The sequence below is a fragment of the Barbus barbus genome (genome assembly GCF_936440315.1).
Source record: "Barbus barbus genome assembly, chromosome: 27".
Lineage (NCBI taxonomy): Eukaryota > Metazoa > Chordata > Actinopteri > Cypriniformes > Cyprinidae > Barbus > Barbus barbus.
In genome coordinates, this window is record NC_136755.1 from 30,285,501 (window position 1) to 30,302,228 (window position 16,728).

A 16,728-nucleotide genomic window follows, 5' to 3' on the forward strand; every position below is an offset into this window, starting at 1 on the left:
TGTCGCAAACGACATTCAAGCGAATTGCCACCAATGCACAACCAGTGGAGCAAGAAAGCACACCTAACCTTGTGGCTTATGGTGGTGGTAAAATCGAAACTAAAGGTTTAGTTACATTGTTGTGTATAGTTTAAAAGGACAAAGTCACTCACTCCCATTTTTCTTGGTGGATCAAGAAGTCCAACCGCTGTTAGGATTTCGTGCATGTTTAGACATGGGGATTGTCACGATGAGCCCACGTTCATCTGGTCTGTATGGAGAGCAGTACTGAACAAATCCTCAAAGACTTGTTCACTGATGAACTTGGAGAACTCCCATTCACATACTCCATGACAGTAGACTCAAGCGTGCAGCCTGTAGTTCGCCCTGCACATCGCATTCCACTGGCAATGCAGGACCGTGTTAAAGCAGAGCTGGACCGCATGCAGAGTTTGGGTGTCATAACACCAGTCTCAGAGCCAACAGACTGGGTTTCGTCCATGGTCGTGACACATAAAAAGGACAGACAAGAAATCAGACTGTGCATAAATCCTAAAGATCTCAACACTGCCTTAAAGAGACCCCATCATCCAATGCGCAGCGTAGAGGAAGTAGCATCCCAGATGTCGGGGGCAACTGTATTTTCTGTGCTGGACGCAAAGAACTCTTTCTGGCAGATACGACTTGACTGCAAGTCCTCTATGATGACAACGTTCAGCACTCCATTTGGGCGCTATAGATTTCTTCGTATGCCTTTCGGCATAAACTCCGCAAGCGAAGTGTTCCAGCACTCAATGGAGCAGCTATTTTCAGGTTACCCCTGTGCTATCATTGTCGATGATATCATCATTGGAGGCCATGATGCTGTAGAACATGATGTCAATTTGAAAAGAGTGCTGAATCGAGCACGCAAGATCGAGCTCAAACTAAACCCTGCCAAATGTAAATTCCGTCTGGACCAAGTCAGCTATGTAGGCCATATCTTCACTAGCGAAGGCTTGAAGGCGGATCCTTCAAAAACAAAAGCAATCTCTGAGATGCCAGCTCCCAAGGATTTTCCAGTGTTGCAGCGCTTCCTTGGAATGGCAAATTACCTGGGGAAGTTTATCCCAAACTTTAGTGATGTTGCTGCACCTCTAAGGAAACTAACACACAAGGAAACTGTATGGTGCTGGTACCAGCAGCACCAACAAGCATTTGATACTCTCAAAGCTTGTTTGACCACCCCACCTGTTTTGTCATACTATGATGTAAAAAAGCCAGTCACATTAACTTGTGATGCATCATGTTTTGGATTCGGTGCTGCATGTATGCAGGATGGCAGACCAGTTGCATACGCGTCTCGCACACTCACAGACACGGAGATGCAATACGCACAGATTGAAAAGGAGCTGCTTGCTGTCGTATTCGCCTGTACCAAATTCAGGGATTATGTGTACGGAAAATCAACAGTCGTCAAAACAGACCACCAGCCCCTGGTGACCATTCTAAAGAAACCCATTCACACTGCTCCTGCACGATTACAGAGAATGATGCTCAGGTTACAGTGCTACGACATCACTCTGGTGTACAAGAAGGGTAAACACATGTATCTTGCGGACACCCTATCTCGAGCTTCAAACACAAAAGTCCCTCCAGATGCTGAAAATGACACATTTGAGATCATGTCCGTCAGTTACATCTCTACTGGCCGACTAGAGGAACTCAAAGCAAACAGCGGAGGATGAAGTGCTGCAGGCTCTTAGCATTGTGATTCAACGAGGTTGGCCAAATAAAGAACATAGCTTGCGCCCTGCTCTGCGTCCATACTTTCCCTACAGAGATGAACTAGCTGTGGAAGACGGAATAGTGATAAAAGGCCACAAAACTGTCATTCCTCGCTCATTACAGAGAGAATACATTGGCATAGTCCACGGAGGACACCCTGGTTTGGACGCTGCCAAGCACAGAGCAAGAGGTATCATTTTCTGGCCAACGATGACTGCTGATATCGCAGCGGAACTCCTCGCATGCTCAGTCTGTAATAACTGTAATCCCGTTAACTCCAAGCTGTTAGAGCCAGCTCCCAAACCTGCGCAGCAAGTCACTGCACAGCTTCTCCATAAGAGGATGACCCAAAAGCGATACTACGATGCCTCAAGTCGTCCACTGCAATCACTGACAGAGGGACAAGTTGTCAGAATGCAAACCCCGAAAGGATACGACCACCTTGGCACAGTAAAGGAGGTGAACAAGGAGCCTCGGTCTTACACTATCCAATGCAATGGGAGAACATACAGGAGGAACCGACGCCACATCCTTCCCGTTGGAGAGCCCCCTCCTTCACGGCTTACCCCCGAGGACATTGACTCTCAAAATACCACGACACATACACAGGACTATGTTCCCCCTGCACCACAAACACACCTCCCACAACCAGAATCCACACCGACTGCCTTGCCAAAGCATACCGTTTTCCTGCGACTAATAAAATTTTGTTTTTTTTAGACTATTAAAATTGTGATCTTCGTAAATACACGCGACAGAATCAATCAAATATCACAGCCAATCAGAGGTGTGTGTGGGCGGAGCCTCTCTGGAAGCACTAATGGATACGTTTATAATCTAATTCATAAATATTAAACCTTTTAACATCATTAAATGTACTGAGTGACTGATAACATCTTTGTCATGAAATACACTCGTTGGTTCAGAGCGAGTCCACAGTTTAAACTTTAAACTACTTTCAAGATCTGAGGTTAAACTATCTGTTGTTGGCTATAAGGTCACGGAATATGATATATAAACTCATATTAGACACGATTGACTGAATAAAGCACAAAATTATCTGAGATTATCTTTTTAATTATAGTTTGTGTAGTTGTTGCAGCCGCGACGTCGCAGAAATAAATAAATAAAGCGGTTCTAAATGAGAAATTTGCGGCTAGTTTACAATTTTTTACAATCGCTATGGCAGTTTTTTCAATACATTTAACAAGTTTCCTAAACTCTTAACACAGTTAGCACTACATCCGCCTGTGTAAGCTATACTATTAACACATTTCTTGTTGCTTTAACACAAAATGCATACAATTAACACAAATGTAAAATGCTTGAACTTCTTTTACACACAAGCTCAAACAAGACCAAAACAATGGATTTTTACTGCCAAATTTTCCAATGCTTTAACACTGTATGTCAGAACAGATAACACCATGTTCTAAACCTAACCTTACAGGCTAAAGTCAAAGTGAACAGCTGTTCATATTGTGAATTGAAACACAAATATATTCCCTGTATTTTATTCCATTGATAATGAGAAACAGCTTATTGAAGTTATGCAAATATATAAATCACAGCTGATTCCCATCTAGGAAGCACACTCAGGTGTTGAGGTTCTTTCAATCACATGATCATATGTTCTAAAAGAGGACTCTTTGGGCTGATCTTGTGTGGAAAAGGAACAATATAGAGCAACACAAAGAAAGAAAGAAAGAAAGAAAGAAATGCTTGCATGAGGGAGAGGAAGACGAGTACCAGGACAAGGGAGAGGAGTGGGGCAAGGACAAGGACAAGGGAGAGGAGTGGGGCAAGGACAAGGACAAGGGAGAGGAGTGGGGCAAGGACAAAGGAGAGGAGTGGGGCAAGGACAAGGGAGAGGAGTGGGGCAAGGACAAGGACAAGGACAAGGGAGAGGAGTGGGGCAAGGACAAGGACAAGGACAAGGGAGAGGAGTGGGGCAAGGACAAGGACAAGGGAGAGGAGTGGGACAAGGACAAGGACAAGGGAGAGGAGTGGGGCAAGGACAAGGACAAGGGAGAGGAGTGGGGCAAGGACAAGGACAAGGGAGAGGAGTGGGGCAAGGTAGAGGGAGAGGAGTTAGAATGTGTGGTGGCGCTCAAAGAAGGACCAGAGCTAGGGTAACTGATCAAATAAGAGCTACTATCATTGACCATGTCATAAACCACGGGCTATCATACAGAGAGGCTGGTGAACGAGTACAGCCAAATCTCAGCCGGGACACAATGGCATCCATTGTCCGTATTTTCAGAGAAACCAACAGGTAGGATATTGCTTCTCCTACAGCAAAGTGTAAATACTGTAATATTACCATTTACAGTATTAGAGTGACTGTATGCCTCCAGTCTCTAATATGTAACTGTATTTTGTCCCTCTAAGGATTCAACGTCTACCTCCCTCAGGGGGCAGAGGGAAGCTCCTGAATGAAGAACAGGAACTTGCTATTGTCAACATGGTGATTGCTGACAATGAAATAAAACTGAAGGACATTCAGTCCAGAGTTGTAGAGGACAACCTTGTCTTTGGGAACATTGCAGCAATCAGCATAACATCCATTTCTCGGACTCTAGCTAAACACAGAGTCTGAATGAAAAAACGATACAAAGTTAATTTGAAAGGAACAGTGACGGTATCAAAGAACTCCGTCACCAATACGTCCAGGTAAGGTTACGCAATACAGTCATTACTGTACAATACAAGCTTCGTAAACACGCTAACCGAGCTTCGTAAACACGCTAACCGAGCAAGCTACAGAAACAATAACGATAAGGACATTCTCCAATCAGAAACCGTGGGTGGACAGAACAATCCGTGCCGCGGTTAACACACGCACTGCCGCTTACAATGAGGCTCTTCTGTCTGGGAATATGAGCGAGTACAAAGCATCGTGCTATGCTCTCCAACGCGCAGTAAGAGCCGCCAAACACAGATACAGAGAGAGAATTGAGTCTCATTTTCAGCTCCACGACTCTCGACGGATGTGGCAGGGACTGAGGACCATCTGTGACTTCGGAAACAAATCCTCCGCGGAGGTGAGAGCAGATCCATTGCTGGCTGACGAGTTAAACATCTTCTACGGCCGCTTCGATGGCGACGGCGCGTTTCTGCCGACCAGCGCGTCAGGAAGCAACAGGCAAAGCAGCGATGATCCTGTAATCACCGTGTCAGAGGATGAGGTTCGGAGGGCGCTAAAGAATGTGAACGTCAGGAAAGCAGCCGGACCTGATGGGATAACCGGCCGTGTTCTGAGGTCCTGCGCCGATCAGCTCGCTGGTTTGTTCACGTCTATCTTTAACGAGTCCCTTGCTACCTCCGTGGTTCCCACTTCATTCAAAAAATCCATTATTATCCCTGTGCCGAAGAACAATAAACCCTCTTGCCTGAATGACTATCGCCCAGTTGCCCTCACATCTATAGTCATGAAGGTTTTTGAGAGACTTGTAAAGAGCCACATCTGCTCCTCCATCCCTGATACTTTGGACCCTCTTCAGTTTGCCTATCGCCCAAATAGATCCACGGACGATGCCATCTCTCACGTCCTCCACTCTTCCCTCACACACTTGGATAGCAACAATGGGAATTATGTAAGGCTGCTATTCATTGACTATCGCTCAGCTTTCAACACTATAGTCCCCATCAAGCTGGCTTCTAAACTCACAGACCTCGGCCTAAACTCCTCACTCTGTGACTGGATTCAAGACTTCCTCACTGGCAGACCTCAAGTGGTGAAAGTTGGCCAGTTCACCTCAAACTCCATCACTCTGAACATAGGAGCCCCACAGGGCTGTGTCCTGAGTCCCCTGCTCTACTCTCTCTACACGCACGACTGCGTGTCCTCTCACAGCTCCACATCTATTGTCAAATTCGCTGATGACACTGTGGTTCTGGGCCTCATCTCCAACAACGATGAGACCGCATACTTGGATGAGGTAGAGAGACTCACATCATGGTGCCAGGACAACTGTCTCTCTCTGAATGTGAGCAAAACTAAAGAGCTGATCATGGACTTTAGGAAGAGACAGCAGCAGCCCTACTCTCCTCTCAGGATCAGTGGGACCCCTGTGGAGAGGGTGAGCAGCTTCAAGTACCTCGGCGTAAACATCTCCGAGAACCTGACTTGGACTATACACATCCAATCACAGGTTAAGAAAGCCAGGCAAAGACTGTACCATCTGCGACAGCTGAGGAAATTCAGGGTCTCACCAGCAATCCTGAAAACTTTCTATTCAGGGACCATAGAAAGTGTATTGACTCAGTGTGGGTGAGTGCATCTCAGTGTGGTATGGAAACAGCTCCAATCAGGACTGCAAAGCACTACAGAGAGTTGTGCGCTTAGCTGAGCGCATCTCAGGGTCTGCTCTCCCCTCTCTGCAGGACATCTACCTCAAACGCTGCAAAAGTAGAGCTGTTAAAATCTTCAAGGACTCTAATCACCCTGGTAACCGACTATTCACTTTGCTTCCATCTGGTAAACGCTTCCGTAGCCTGATGGTAAAAACTGAGAGACTTAGGAGGAGCTTCTTCCCCCAGGCCATCAGGCTCCTAAACTCTAACTCTGTGTCATAACATCACTTGACTCCATGTAAATATCACCATATCAATAAGCTATTCATAATTTTTCTCTACCTCATATTGCTGCTATTCAAATACCCTGTACAACTTTTTGCACATTATTTTTGCACATTCCTCTTATTACTATTTAAGTCAACAACATACTGACCTGCACATTTATATTATATTTTTTATCCTATTTTATTTTATTCTTATTTTTTTTTATGTTTTGTACTTCTCCTTCTTAATATTTGTATTCTATATAATTGCACTGTCCCTGGAGCGGACCTGACCTACATTTCACTGCTGGTTATACCCTGTATAATTGTGTATGTGACAAATAAAACTCTTGAATCTTGAATCACAGTGTGTTTTGCAGTAAACTGCTCTATAAACCTGGAGTACATTAGGACATACAGTAGATATACAGTACAGCACAGCATTTACATACACTGTGTCTAATTATGTTCAGAGAGTCATGGAGTTGGAGGCCAATCAAGTCCCACATGAAATTATCTATGTTGACGAGGCTGGCTTCAACTTGGCGAAAAGGCGTCGCCGTGGGAGAAACATAATTGGCAAAAGGGCCACAGTTACCGTGCCGGGCCAGAGAGGAGCCAACATCACCATGTGCGCCGCAATCTCCAACAATGGTGCACTCCTGCATAAATGTGAGATGGGCCCCTACAACACCGACCGCCTTCTCCTGTTTTTAGAAGACCTGCACGAAAGACTGGTGCCAGAGGTAGAAAGGGGACAGGTGGGGGACCACTTGTCAATATATGTGATCACATGGGACAATGTGGCATTCCACCATTCCGGTGCAGTCACAGCCTGGTTTGACGCCCATCCAAGGATGATGTCCCATTTCCTTGCCCCTTACTCCCCTTTCCTCAACCCCATTGAGGAGTTTTTCTCAGCCTGGAGATGGAAGGTTTTTGACCATCGTCCACGTGACCAAATGTCCCTCCTGGATGCAATGGATGCTGCATGCCAAGACATCACAGCTGAACACTGCCAGGGGTGGATAAGGCATGCAAAAAGATTCTTCCCACGATGCCTTGCCAGAGAAGATATCAGGTGTGATGTGGATGAGAACATGTGGCCAAATGCAGAAGACCGGGCAGATTAGAAGATTACTTTGTTTTTTTTAATTATTATTCCAGTGCTTTTTCTGTTTGTATATCTGCAGTAATGTCATTTTGCAAATAAAGTCTTTACTGCAGCAATTCTGTCTCTGTCTTTTTTTTCATAAACTGTACATTCTATAAAGCTACTCTGAGATGGTCATTCATTTTTTGTATTGAATTTCTGCAGCGAAAGAAACAAAATGCATGCATTTACTAAACCCAACAAAACAAAAATTTAGACAGGCTTCAAAAGAAACTACAGTGCAAAACACAATCTATGATCAATACAATATACTGTCTATTGTATAAGGGCAGACCTGACACATAAAATAATGCAGTTTCTGTAATTTCAGCTGATGATAGTGTTTTTTTTTTTGTCATTGTGTTATGATTGACTAAATGTTCCTGTTGGAAGAGAACATGTGTTAGTGTTTTGAATAATTATTTGATTTTGAAACATGTTTGCAGTGTTTTGTTAGACATAGTGTATTGTGTTAGTGTATTATTGTATTTTAAAAATAAGTTTTGGGGTTTAGTTTACAATGTGTGATTTTGAGCATGAAATGAACTGTTTTGCCAATTGTGTGTTTTAGGTGAGTTGGTGCGTTAAGAGTTTTGGAAAATTGTTAAAAGTATTGAAAAATCTGTCATAGCAATTGTAAAAAACTGTAAAAACAAAAGCTCTGATTAACATAGAAATATCTTTTATCTTGTGTCGTATAGTGAGGACATGCCTCTATTAGTAAATGATGATTAGCACAGATATCTGGTCATCTGTACTGAGACACTGATGATACACTGAACATGAAGAGTTCAGCTACATGAGAAGATCAGACAGATTCATAATTCCTGATTCTGATGTGTTTTATCTCCATCAGATTCCCATCAGCTCACTCTGGATCTGAACACAGTGAATAAACGCCTCCAGCTGTCTGAGAACAACAGAGTGATTACTTACACTAATACAGATCACCAGTATCCTGATCATCTAGACAGATTTGATTATTATCTTCAGGTGTTGTGTAGAGAGAGTGTGTGTGGACGCTGTTACTGGGAGCTGGAGTGGAGTGGAGATAATGGTGTGGATATATCAGTGTCATATAAGAGCATCAGCAGGAAGGGATCGGGTAAAGAGTGTGTGTTTGGATCTAATGATCAGTCCTGGAGTTTGATCTGCTCTTCCTCCAGATACTCATTCAGACACAATAACATAGAGACTCGTCTCCCTGTGAAGTCCATCATCAGGAGAATAGGAGTGTTTGTGGATCACAGAGCAGGAACTCTGTCCTTCTACAGCGTCTCTGACACAATGACCCTTATCCACACAGTCCAGACCACATTCACTCAGACCCTCTATCCTGGGTTTAGAGTTTATCTTGGATCATCAGTGAAACGGTGTTGATGAATCAGAATAGACTGACGAGAGATTCTACCCATAATGCTTTGAGCTGCATGATGAACATTCTTGTTTCAAATATACAATTAAAATAGAACACAGCACTCTCTAATTTCAGATATTATTGTAGAAGTTAGAACATCACAATTACACATAATAAAGAATAACTGATAACAAACTATTTACTGTTTTACATATTGATATTTACCTGTTCCTTTTACAGCAAAACCTGTTTTATTTGGTACTATGCCCTGACCCTAACCTTATCTTTTATGATTCACAATTAAGATTAAATAAATAATCAATTAAGATGATTCCTCATCTTCAATGGAAGTATAAGACATGTGATTTAATATTATACAGCATATATCTATATGATATACTAATAAACAACTCATTTATATTTCCTTTTTAATGGATTGGCCTACTATTAATGTGCTTTTAATAAAATATTATAAATATGATGTGTTATAGATTACTAGTATCAACTAAGACAAGTGATTATAATGGGAAATATATTTAATTACGAGAATTAAAGTGTGACAAACTGTTACATATTCTATATGATGATTTGCTGGAGCTTTGAATCCATGTTTGTGATGCTTTACTGCCTTTAGCCCTTTGCTCTTTCTCTCTCTCTCTGGCTTTTTCTTTTGTGTGAACCCTCAAGCATCCTTTGTATAGCAGCCCTTCATTTGTCATTCATGGAAGATCATTTAATAAATGTCATATCACTGTCTTCGATAAAATAAAAACTAAATTTATACAGTTTGTGATTTTTGGTGTTTGTTGGTTTTTATTTAACTGTAAGATGTAGCGTTACACAGTTTTGATGCTGTTTTATGTCTGATGATGGTGTTAGATTACACGAGGAAGCTGATTCGGTTTCTGTTTTTTAAAATTCGGTACAGAAGATGTGTGCTAGCGCCCCGTACAGTATAACAATGAAACACGGATTCTAGGAGCACATACACTTAGACTTTTTCTAAGTATAAGTCAAGTATACTTAAATGTCATTTTAAGTATATTTCTGAGAAGTACATAAAAAGTAGACTAAAAGTATATTTTCCTATTTTTAGTTTAAAAGTAGTATACTAATAGCACACTTGAATAAACTTATTTTTATGTTATATTTAATATCTCTTATACATCAGTAAAAAAAAATAAAAATAATTCCAGTAAAGTTCAGACAATCAAAACCGGTTTTGAAAAAATTGTGGTGACATCTGGCGATGTTACGGGGCTGACGAGACGTGAGACGTGTGGATCCATGTGCAAAGCTTTATTATAAAACATGGTCATACAGGCAGGGTCGGGAGACAGCAAACAGGTATGGCAGAGGCAAGACAGAGCAATCCGTGGAGCAAGCGTGGGTCGACGATCGGCGAACAGTATCCAAAGGGGCAAGGCAGAGAGATAATCCAGAGACGAGAGCAATAATCCAAACGGGGAGCGAACAGAGTCCAAACGGCAAGGCAAAGGGGTAAATCCAGGAAACAAAGGCAGGTATCAAAAACACAGGTAAACAGGCTAGGCAAGACTACGACTAGGGCTCCGTAAAGTTGCTATCGCTTGATGAGTGATAAACGCTAACAATACTCAGAGCCCTAGTCGTAGTCTGTTTACCTGTGTTTTTGATCACTCAGAGGCTATGCTGCAGGCGGCTCTCGTCTCTGCCGACCAGCGCATCAGGAAGCAGCAGGCAGAGCAGCGATGATCCTGTAATCACCGTGTCAGAGGATGAGGTTCGGAGGGTGCTAAAGAAAGTGAACGTCAGGAAAGCAGCCGGACCTGATGGGATAACCGGCCGTGTTCTGAGGTCCTGCGCCGATCAGCTCGCTGGTTTGTTCACTTCTATCTTTAATGAGTCCCTTGCTACCTCCGTGGTTCCCACCTAATTAAAAAAAATAATCATTATCCCTGTGCCTAAGAACAATAAACCCTCTTGCCTGAATGACTATCGCCCAGTTGCCCTCACATCTATAGTCATGAAGGTTTTTGAGAGACTTGTAAAGAGCCACATCTGCTCCTCCATCCCTGATACTTTGGACCCTCTTCAGTTTGCCTATCGCCCAAACAGATCTACGGATGATGCCATCTCTCACGTCCTCCACTCTTCCCTCACACACTTGGACAGCAACAATGGGAATTATGTAAGGCTGCTATTCATTGACTATAGCTCCGCTTTCAACACTATAGTCCCCATCAAGCTGGCTTCTAAACTCACAGACCTCGGCCTAAACTCCTCACTCTGTGACTGGATTCAGGACTTCCTCACCGGCAGACCTCAAGTGGTGAAAGTTGGCCAGTTCACCTCAAACTCCATCACTCTGAACATAGGAGCCCCACAGGGCTGTGTCCTGAGTCCCCTGCTCTACTCTCTCTACACGCATGACTGTGTGTCCTCTCACAGCTCCACATCTATTATCAAATTCGCTGATGATACTGTGGTTCTGGGCCTCATCTCCAACAACGATGAGACCGCATACTTGGATGAGGTAGAGAGACTCACATCATGGTGCCAGGACAACTGTCTCTCTCTGAATGTGAGCAAAACTAAAGAGCCGATCATGGACTTTAGGAAGAGACAGCAGCGGACCTACACGATCAGTGGGACCCCTGTGGAGAGGGTGAGTAACTTCAAGTACCTCGGTGTAAACATCTCAGAGAACCTGACTTGGACTACACACATCCAAACACAGGTTAAGAAAGCCAGGCAAAGACTGTACCATCTGCGACAGCTGAGGAAATTCAGGGTCTCACCAGCAATCCTGAAAACTTTCTATTCAGGGACCATAGAAAGTGTATTGACTCAGTGCATCTCAGTGTGGTATGGAAACAGCTCCAATCAGGACTGCAAAGCACTACAGAGAGTTGTGCGCTTAGCTGAGCGCATCTCAGGGTCTGCTCTCCCCTCTCTGCAGGACATCTACCTCAAACGCTGCAAAAATAGAGCTGTTAAAATCATCAAGGACTCTAATCACCCTGGTAAGCGTCTATTCACTTTGCTTCCATCTGGTAAGCGCTTCCGTAGCCTGATGGCAAAAACTGAGAGACTTAGGAGGAGCTTCTTCCCCCAGGCCATCAGGCTCCTAAACTCTAACTCTGTGTCATAACATCACTTGACTCCATGTAAATATCACCATATCAATAAGCTATTCATAATTTTTCTCTACCTCATATTGCTGCTATTTAAATACCCTGTACAAGTTTTTTTGCACATTCCTATTATATTACTATTTATGTCAACAACATACTGACCTGCACATTTATATTTATTTATATTTTATTCTTTTATTTTTTTTCTACTTTTCTTTTTCTTAATATTTGTATTCTATATAATTGCACTGTCCTTGGAGCGGACCTGACCTACATTTAACTGCTGGTTATACTCTGTATAATTGTGTATGTGACGAATAAAAATCTTGAATCTTGAAAATAAGACCACCTGAATTAATTGGACCCTTTACTCCTGATATATGTCATACTGAAGAAAAACGTATTAGTGCGATAAAAGAATAAGGAGATTATAGAGGAACGACGATTAGTGTGTTTATTAAATTTTACTAATAGAAGTCCCTAATTAGGCTGAAAAAAAATCATGATTCTTGTATAATTCAGTTATCCAATTTCTCTGGAGATTGCTGATGTCTTTTCACGGCCATAGTTGTTCATCAATTATGATCATCTGCATTCAGCCGCAAACATGAGGTGCTAGCTGGCGCGGGTGTGGATGCGGGAATTGCGTGTCACGTGTTTTTTTGTTGTTTTGTTTGTTTTTTTGGAGAAACTGGGATGGTGCACCCCTGGGTGTTGGTGCCCTACGTAAACTGCGTACTCTGTGTATAGAGAGTGGCGGTACTGACAAGAGCTGAAGGACTTCAGAGAACAACAGGCAGATAAAATGAAAAAAACATGTGGAAGAACGTTCATTGTCAACCGTCATTCATTATTTGAATTCAGATAATAACTGTTGTTAGAGCATTATCATTTTTTGCTACAAGTTCACATCAATTAAAAAAATTTAAATTACCTAATTGAAACTACATGCAGTTTTGTTTTGTTTTTGTGTGAGTGTGTAAATCCCTAATACAGGCTACAAGACATTCAAATATAAAAATTAAAAACAATATTAATAGATCATATATAGAAGTAATGTTAATAAATAATTATAATATTTATGGTATAAATATACTACTAATAATGAGAATAAACTATTATATTTTCTAAACCCTAATTCATGCATCCTTACAATTGTGTCTCTTCAGAAGACTTAAACCGCTCATTTCATATTAATTTATTATATATTTATTTTATTATTTTTGATCTCTTTATGGACATTTTGAAGTGTCATAGTTTCAGTACATGGATAGGGAATCGCTCAAATTTCATTAAAATATCTTAATTTGTGTTCTGAGTATGAACAAAGATTTAGAACCACATGGGAGTGAGTAAATAATGACAGAATTTTATGAATAACTTTGGTTGAATTATTCCTTTAAATGTTGTGTTAATAGTTTAAATATTTTGCTTATTGATCCAGCGTGTTTGTTGCATTATGCATGTGCCAAAATTACCAGATGGAGCAAGATGAAGGTTTAAGGTGGTAAAGTTTAGCTTTCTTTAAATGAAATACAAGGTTTGTTGCGATTTTTGATTTAAGACTTTGCTTATTGCTGCAGAATTTAAATTTTTAAACATTTTTTTTGGCACAAAATAATAAAATTTTTGTTGTAAATTTTACTGCATACCAAATAATTAGTTGAGTTTTTTTTATTATCCTAGTTTGAGTGGAGTAAAACTGCATACCAAGTCGTGTTCCTTTTGAAGGCTTCATTTTGCCAAATGCCAATAAACACTTTCTGTAATGATGACAAAGTCTTGTTTGTGTTGTATTTACAGTATTGTTCGTACTGTGTGCATTTGTGTTCTTAAATGTTGTGAGGAGCATACAATGTGTCTTAGAATCTGGATGTAAGATTAAAAGTAGTTGAGTCACCTTAACAAATTAAAGCAACTGGCTGCAAAGCTTTTTTTGAGTTTACTGAACTTCAACTTAGTTCTTGAAGTTCAGTAAACTCAAAAAAGCGTTGCAGCTGGTTAGCTTCATTTTTTAGGTCGACTCAACTTTTTATTTTTTTACAGTGTGTAAGGACTACTCACTTCGCACTACAACAAAACTATAATTAGGTGTAAGTGCCTAGGAACTTTTTCCCAAGAAGGAGTGATGAAATGTAAGTATCCAAGCATTAATTCACTTAACTCGAAATAAATTGATATAGCCGGCATTTATTTAACAATGAACCATAAACCCAGAATGACTTTTTCCTTCCATTTCAATGTATTTAGTTAGAACACAATATCGATTTGTAACTCAGAAATCAATGTCCTTTTAGTAAAGAACCAATGTCAAATATTGGAATGTCCTTTCAATTCGGAAATCTAAATCCAATATGTTTCCTTCAGTATAAAATGTCTTTCTAGTCCAATGTCTTTCTAGTCCGATTAGTGTAAATGTATTTAGGAAAAAAATATGGGAGTGGAAAAAAATCAAATGCACCTTTCAAAACTAGAAATCAGAGCTCTGATAAAAATCCTCCAAAAATGAAATAAAATATTCTACCCGGGTATTGTGTTTTTTTTTTTAAGTATGCTGAGATCTCCTGCGCTTATCTGTGAGATGAAATGAAGACACGTAGAATGGAATGATTCCTGCTGGATAAAGACTCCTTGCACACTCTGCTCTTTCGCCGTGCTTCCGTCTGTCCGATGGCGATGAATCCAATGCCCGTAGCAAATCATGCATGAAAAAAAACCAACCTGCATAACAGGGCAACATTCAATTACTCTTATCAAAATAATTTCTAATTCCTTCACCAGATCTGGAAACAATATTACTCAAAAACCCATATTCATAATTGTACAGCAGTTTAGAATTTGAACAGGATACACTCTCTCAGTCGCTGCACACGTAACTCAGACTAGCTAATTACACTGTAACCTAGATTATAGCATCTCAGATTTATGCGGCTCAAGTTACTCTCCAATTGTTTTTTTTCTTTTACTCTGAAGAAAATACACATCAAGATATTGAAATATCAAGATCACAATTTTACCAACAAAACAGTATCTTGCAAAAACAATACTTAAAACTTGTGTCATGCTAGCAACACACATGGTGAACACTCGGCAAACTCACCGGAGAAACAAATCCACAAATCTTTGTCAGTGCTAAAACGTCTCTTCCCTCGTGATAGCGTATAAAAGATGATTTCTAAGTAGAACTAGCAAAATAGTTCTAAACCTTATGGTTTAAATTTTACTCCGTGTGGTTCTTTCCTCGTGTAGAGCTCAGCTCACTACAGGTTCTGTTTTTTTCCGTTACTGAAAAACTATATTGGTTTCACCTCTCTGCAGCGCCACTACTGCCATCTGCTGGCCAATAATGATATGCAGTTAAAACACCTAACTAAAAATAATCTAAATACTAGATACAACTAAAAATCTCTTAAATTTGCTTTAGGTTACTTTTAAGGTGGTTACATCCTCACCCCCTTAATCTGCATGCATCCTTGCATGTTGCAGCCTACACTGTCTCTGATGTTAAAGGCGTCATATTACATATGCAAGGTACTGTGTCAAGAGTAAGGGTTTGGGAGAAAGCTTTGTCTAACCCAATTAAAATTGAGTGTATAACTGTAACTAGAGGGTTCCCTAAAGTTGGATATGTCAACTTTTTGGGAGCTGTTCGATCTCTAGAAGATCTTCTCAATGGCACCTCATCGTCAGAGATAACCTCCGTCTTCTCAAACTCGGTGGGTTCTTTTACATTCAATTCTTCCTCCATCTCATCCCATACAGTGTCTGTTCCATTTATAGGAGTACAATGTTCAATCAGATCTGTGACAGGAACATCAGGAATACTTTCCTCAGCTCTTATAGTCTCAGGTACAGGTGAGTGTTGAGCTCGACTGACCCCACAGGTTCCATCACCTTCACCATACTGAGGTTCAAATACTGGAGCTTCAGGGTTCAATGTAGATACATCAAAGTTTGTCCTAACTACCTGATTCTCAGGAACGGACTCATTCACCATTTGAACATTTCGGTCATTTGATATCCCAACTTGAGATCTTTGCTTGTGTCTGGCTTCCTCTTGAACTGTCCTGCTGTCCTGCTCAACACTTGCCTGGATGCTTTGTAACTCAGGGTAGGGCTGATCGTAAAGAGAATAGTACTCAACCTCATCCTCTACCTCAGACAATTCGTCATTATCTTCAGCACCATCACCCTCAGGAAGAGGTGAGTTATCAGATTTCTGTCTAGATTTTGAATTTGTGATGCGACGTAATGGTACATCTTTCACAGTGGATGGAAGAAATCCACACGGCAAAAGCAGGTCTCGGTGTAAAACTCTTTCGGGTCCATCTGTATGTTCAGGAACGACAACATAGACAGGGGAATCTTCAATCCGCTTGACAACAGTATATATTGTTTCACTCCATCTATCAGCAATTTTATGTTTCCCCCTGATGCCAACATTCCGCACTAGGACTCTATCTCCCGCTTCCAATGTGGACTCTCTTACTTTGCTATCAAATCTCTGTTTGTTCTGCAAAGCATTCTTTAAACTGTGTGTAGTAGCTAACTGATAGCTTTCCATGAGACTCTCTGTCAACCTCTTAACATACTCAGAGTGAGACACTTTAGTGTTTCCCTCTGAGTTCAGCCCAAAGGCTATATCGACTGGAAGCCTTGGCTGACGGCCAAACATCAGCTGGTATGGGGAGTAGCCGGTAGTATCGTTTTTTGTACAGTTATATGCATGTACAAGGGGCTGCACAAAATCCTTCCATCTGGCTTTGTCGTCTTCTTGGACCGTTCCCAGAATTT

At 41.2% G+C, this 16,728-nt stretch overlaps 1 protein-coding gene across 3 annotated transcripts in view; it reads left to right on the top strand.

Annotated features, from left to right (window-relative positions):
• Positions 1-9,606, top strand: part of LOC306847101 (tripartite motif-containing protein 16-like) — a 28,762-nt gene extending 19,156 nt beyond the window's left edge. For 2 of the 3 annotated variants that reach the window (XM_079380876.1, XM_079380875.1), the window contains one exon: positions 8,318-9,604. In XM_079380876.1, coding sequence (XP_079237002.1) covers positions 8,318-8,841 — 524 coding nt within the window. In that variant the 3' untranslated portion in view covers positions 8,842-9,604. Of the gene's footprint in view, positions 1-8,317 lie in introns of all 3 variants that reach the window. The other variant, XM_079380877.1, reaches the window with a different exon arrangement.
• Positions 9,607-16,728: the final 7,122 nt, after the last annotated feature.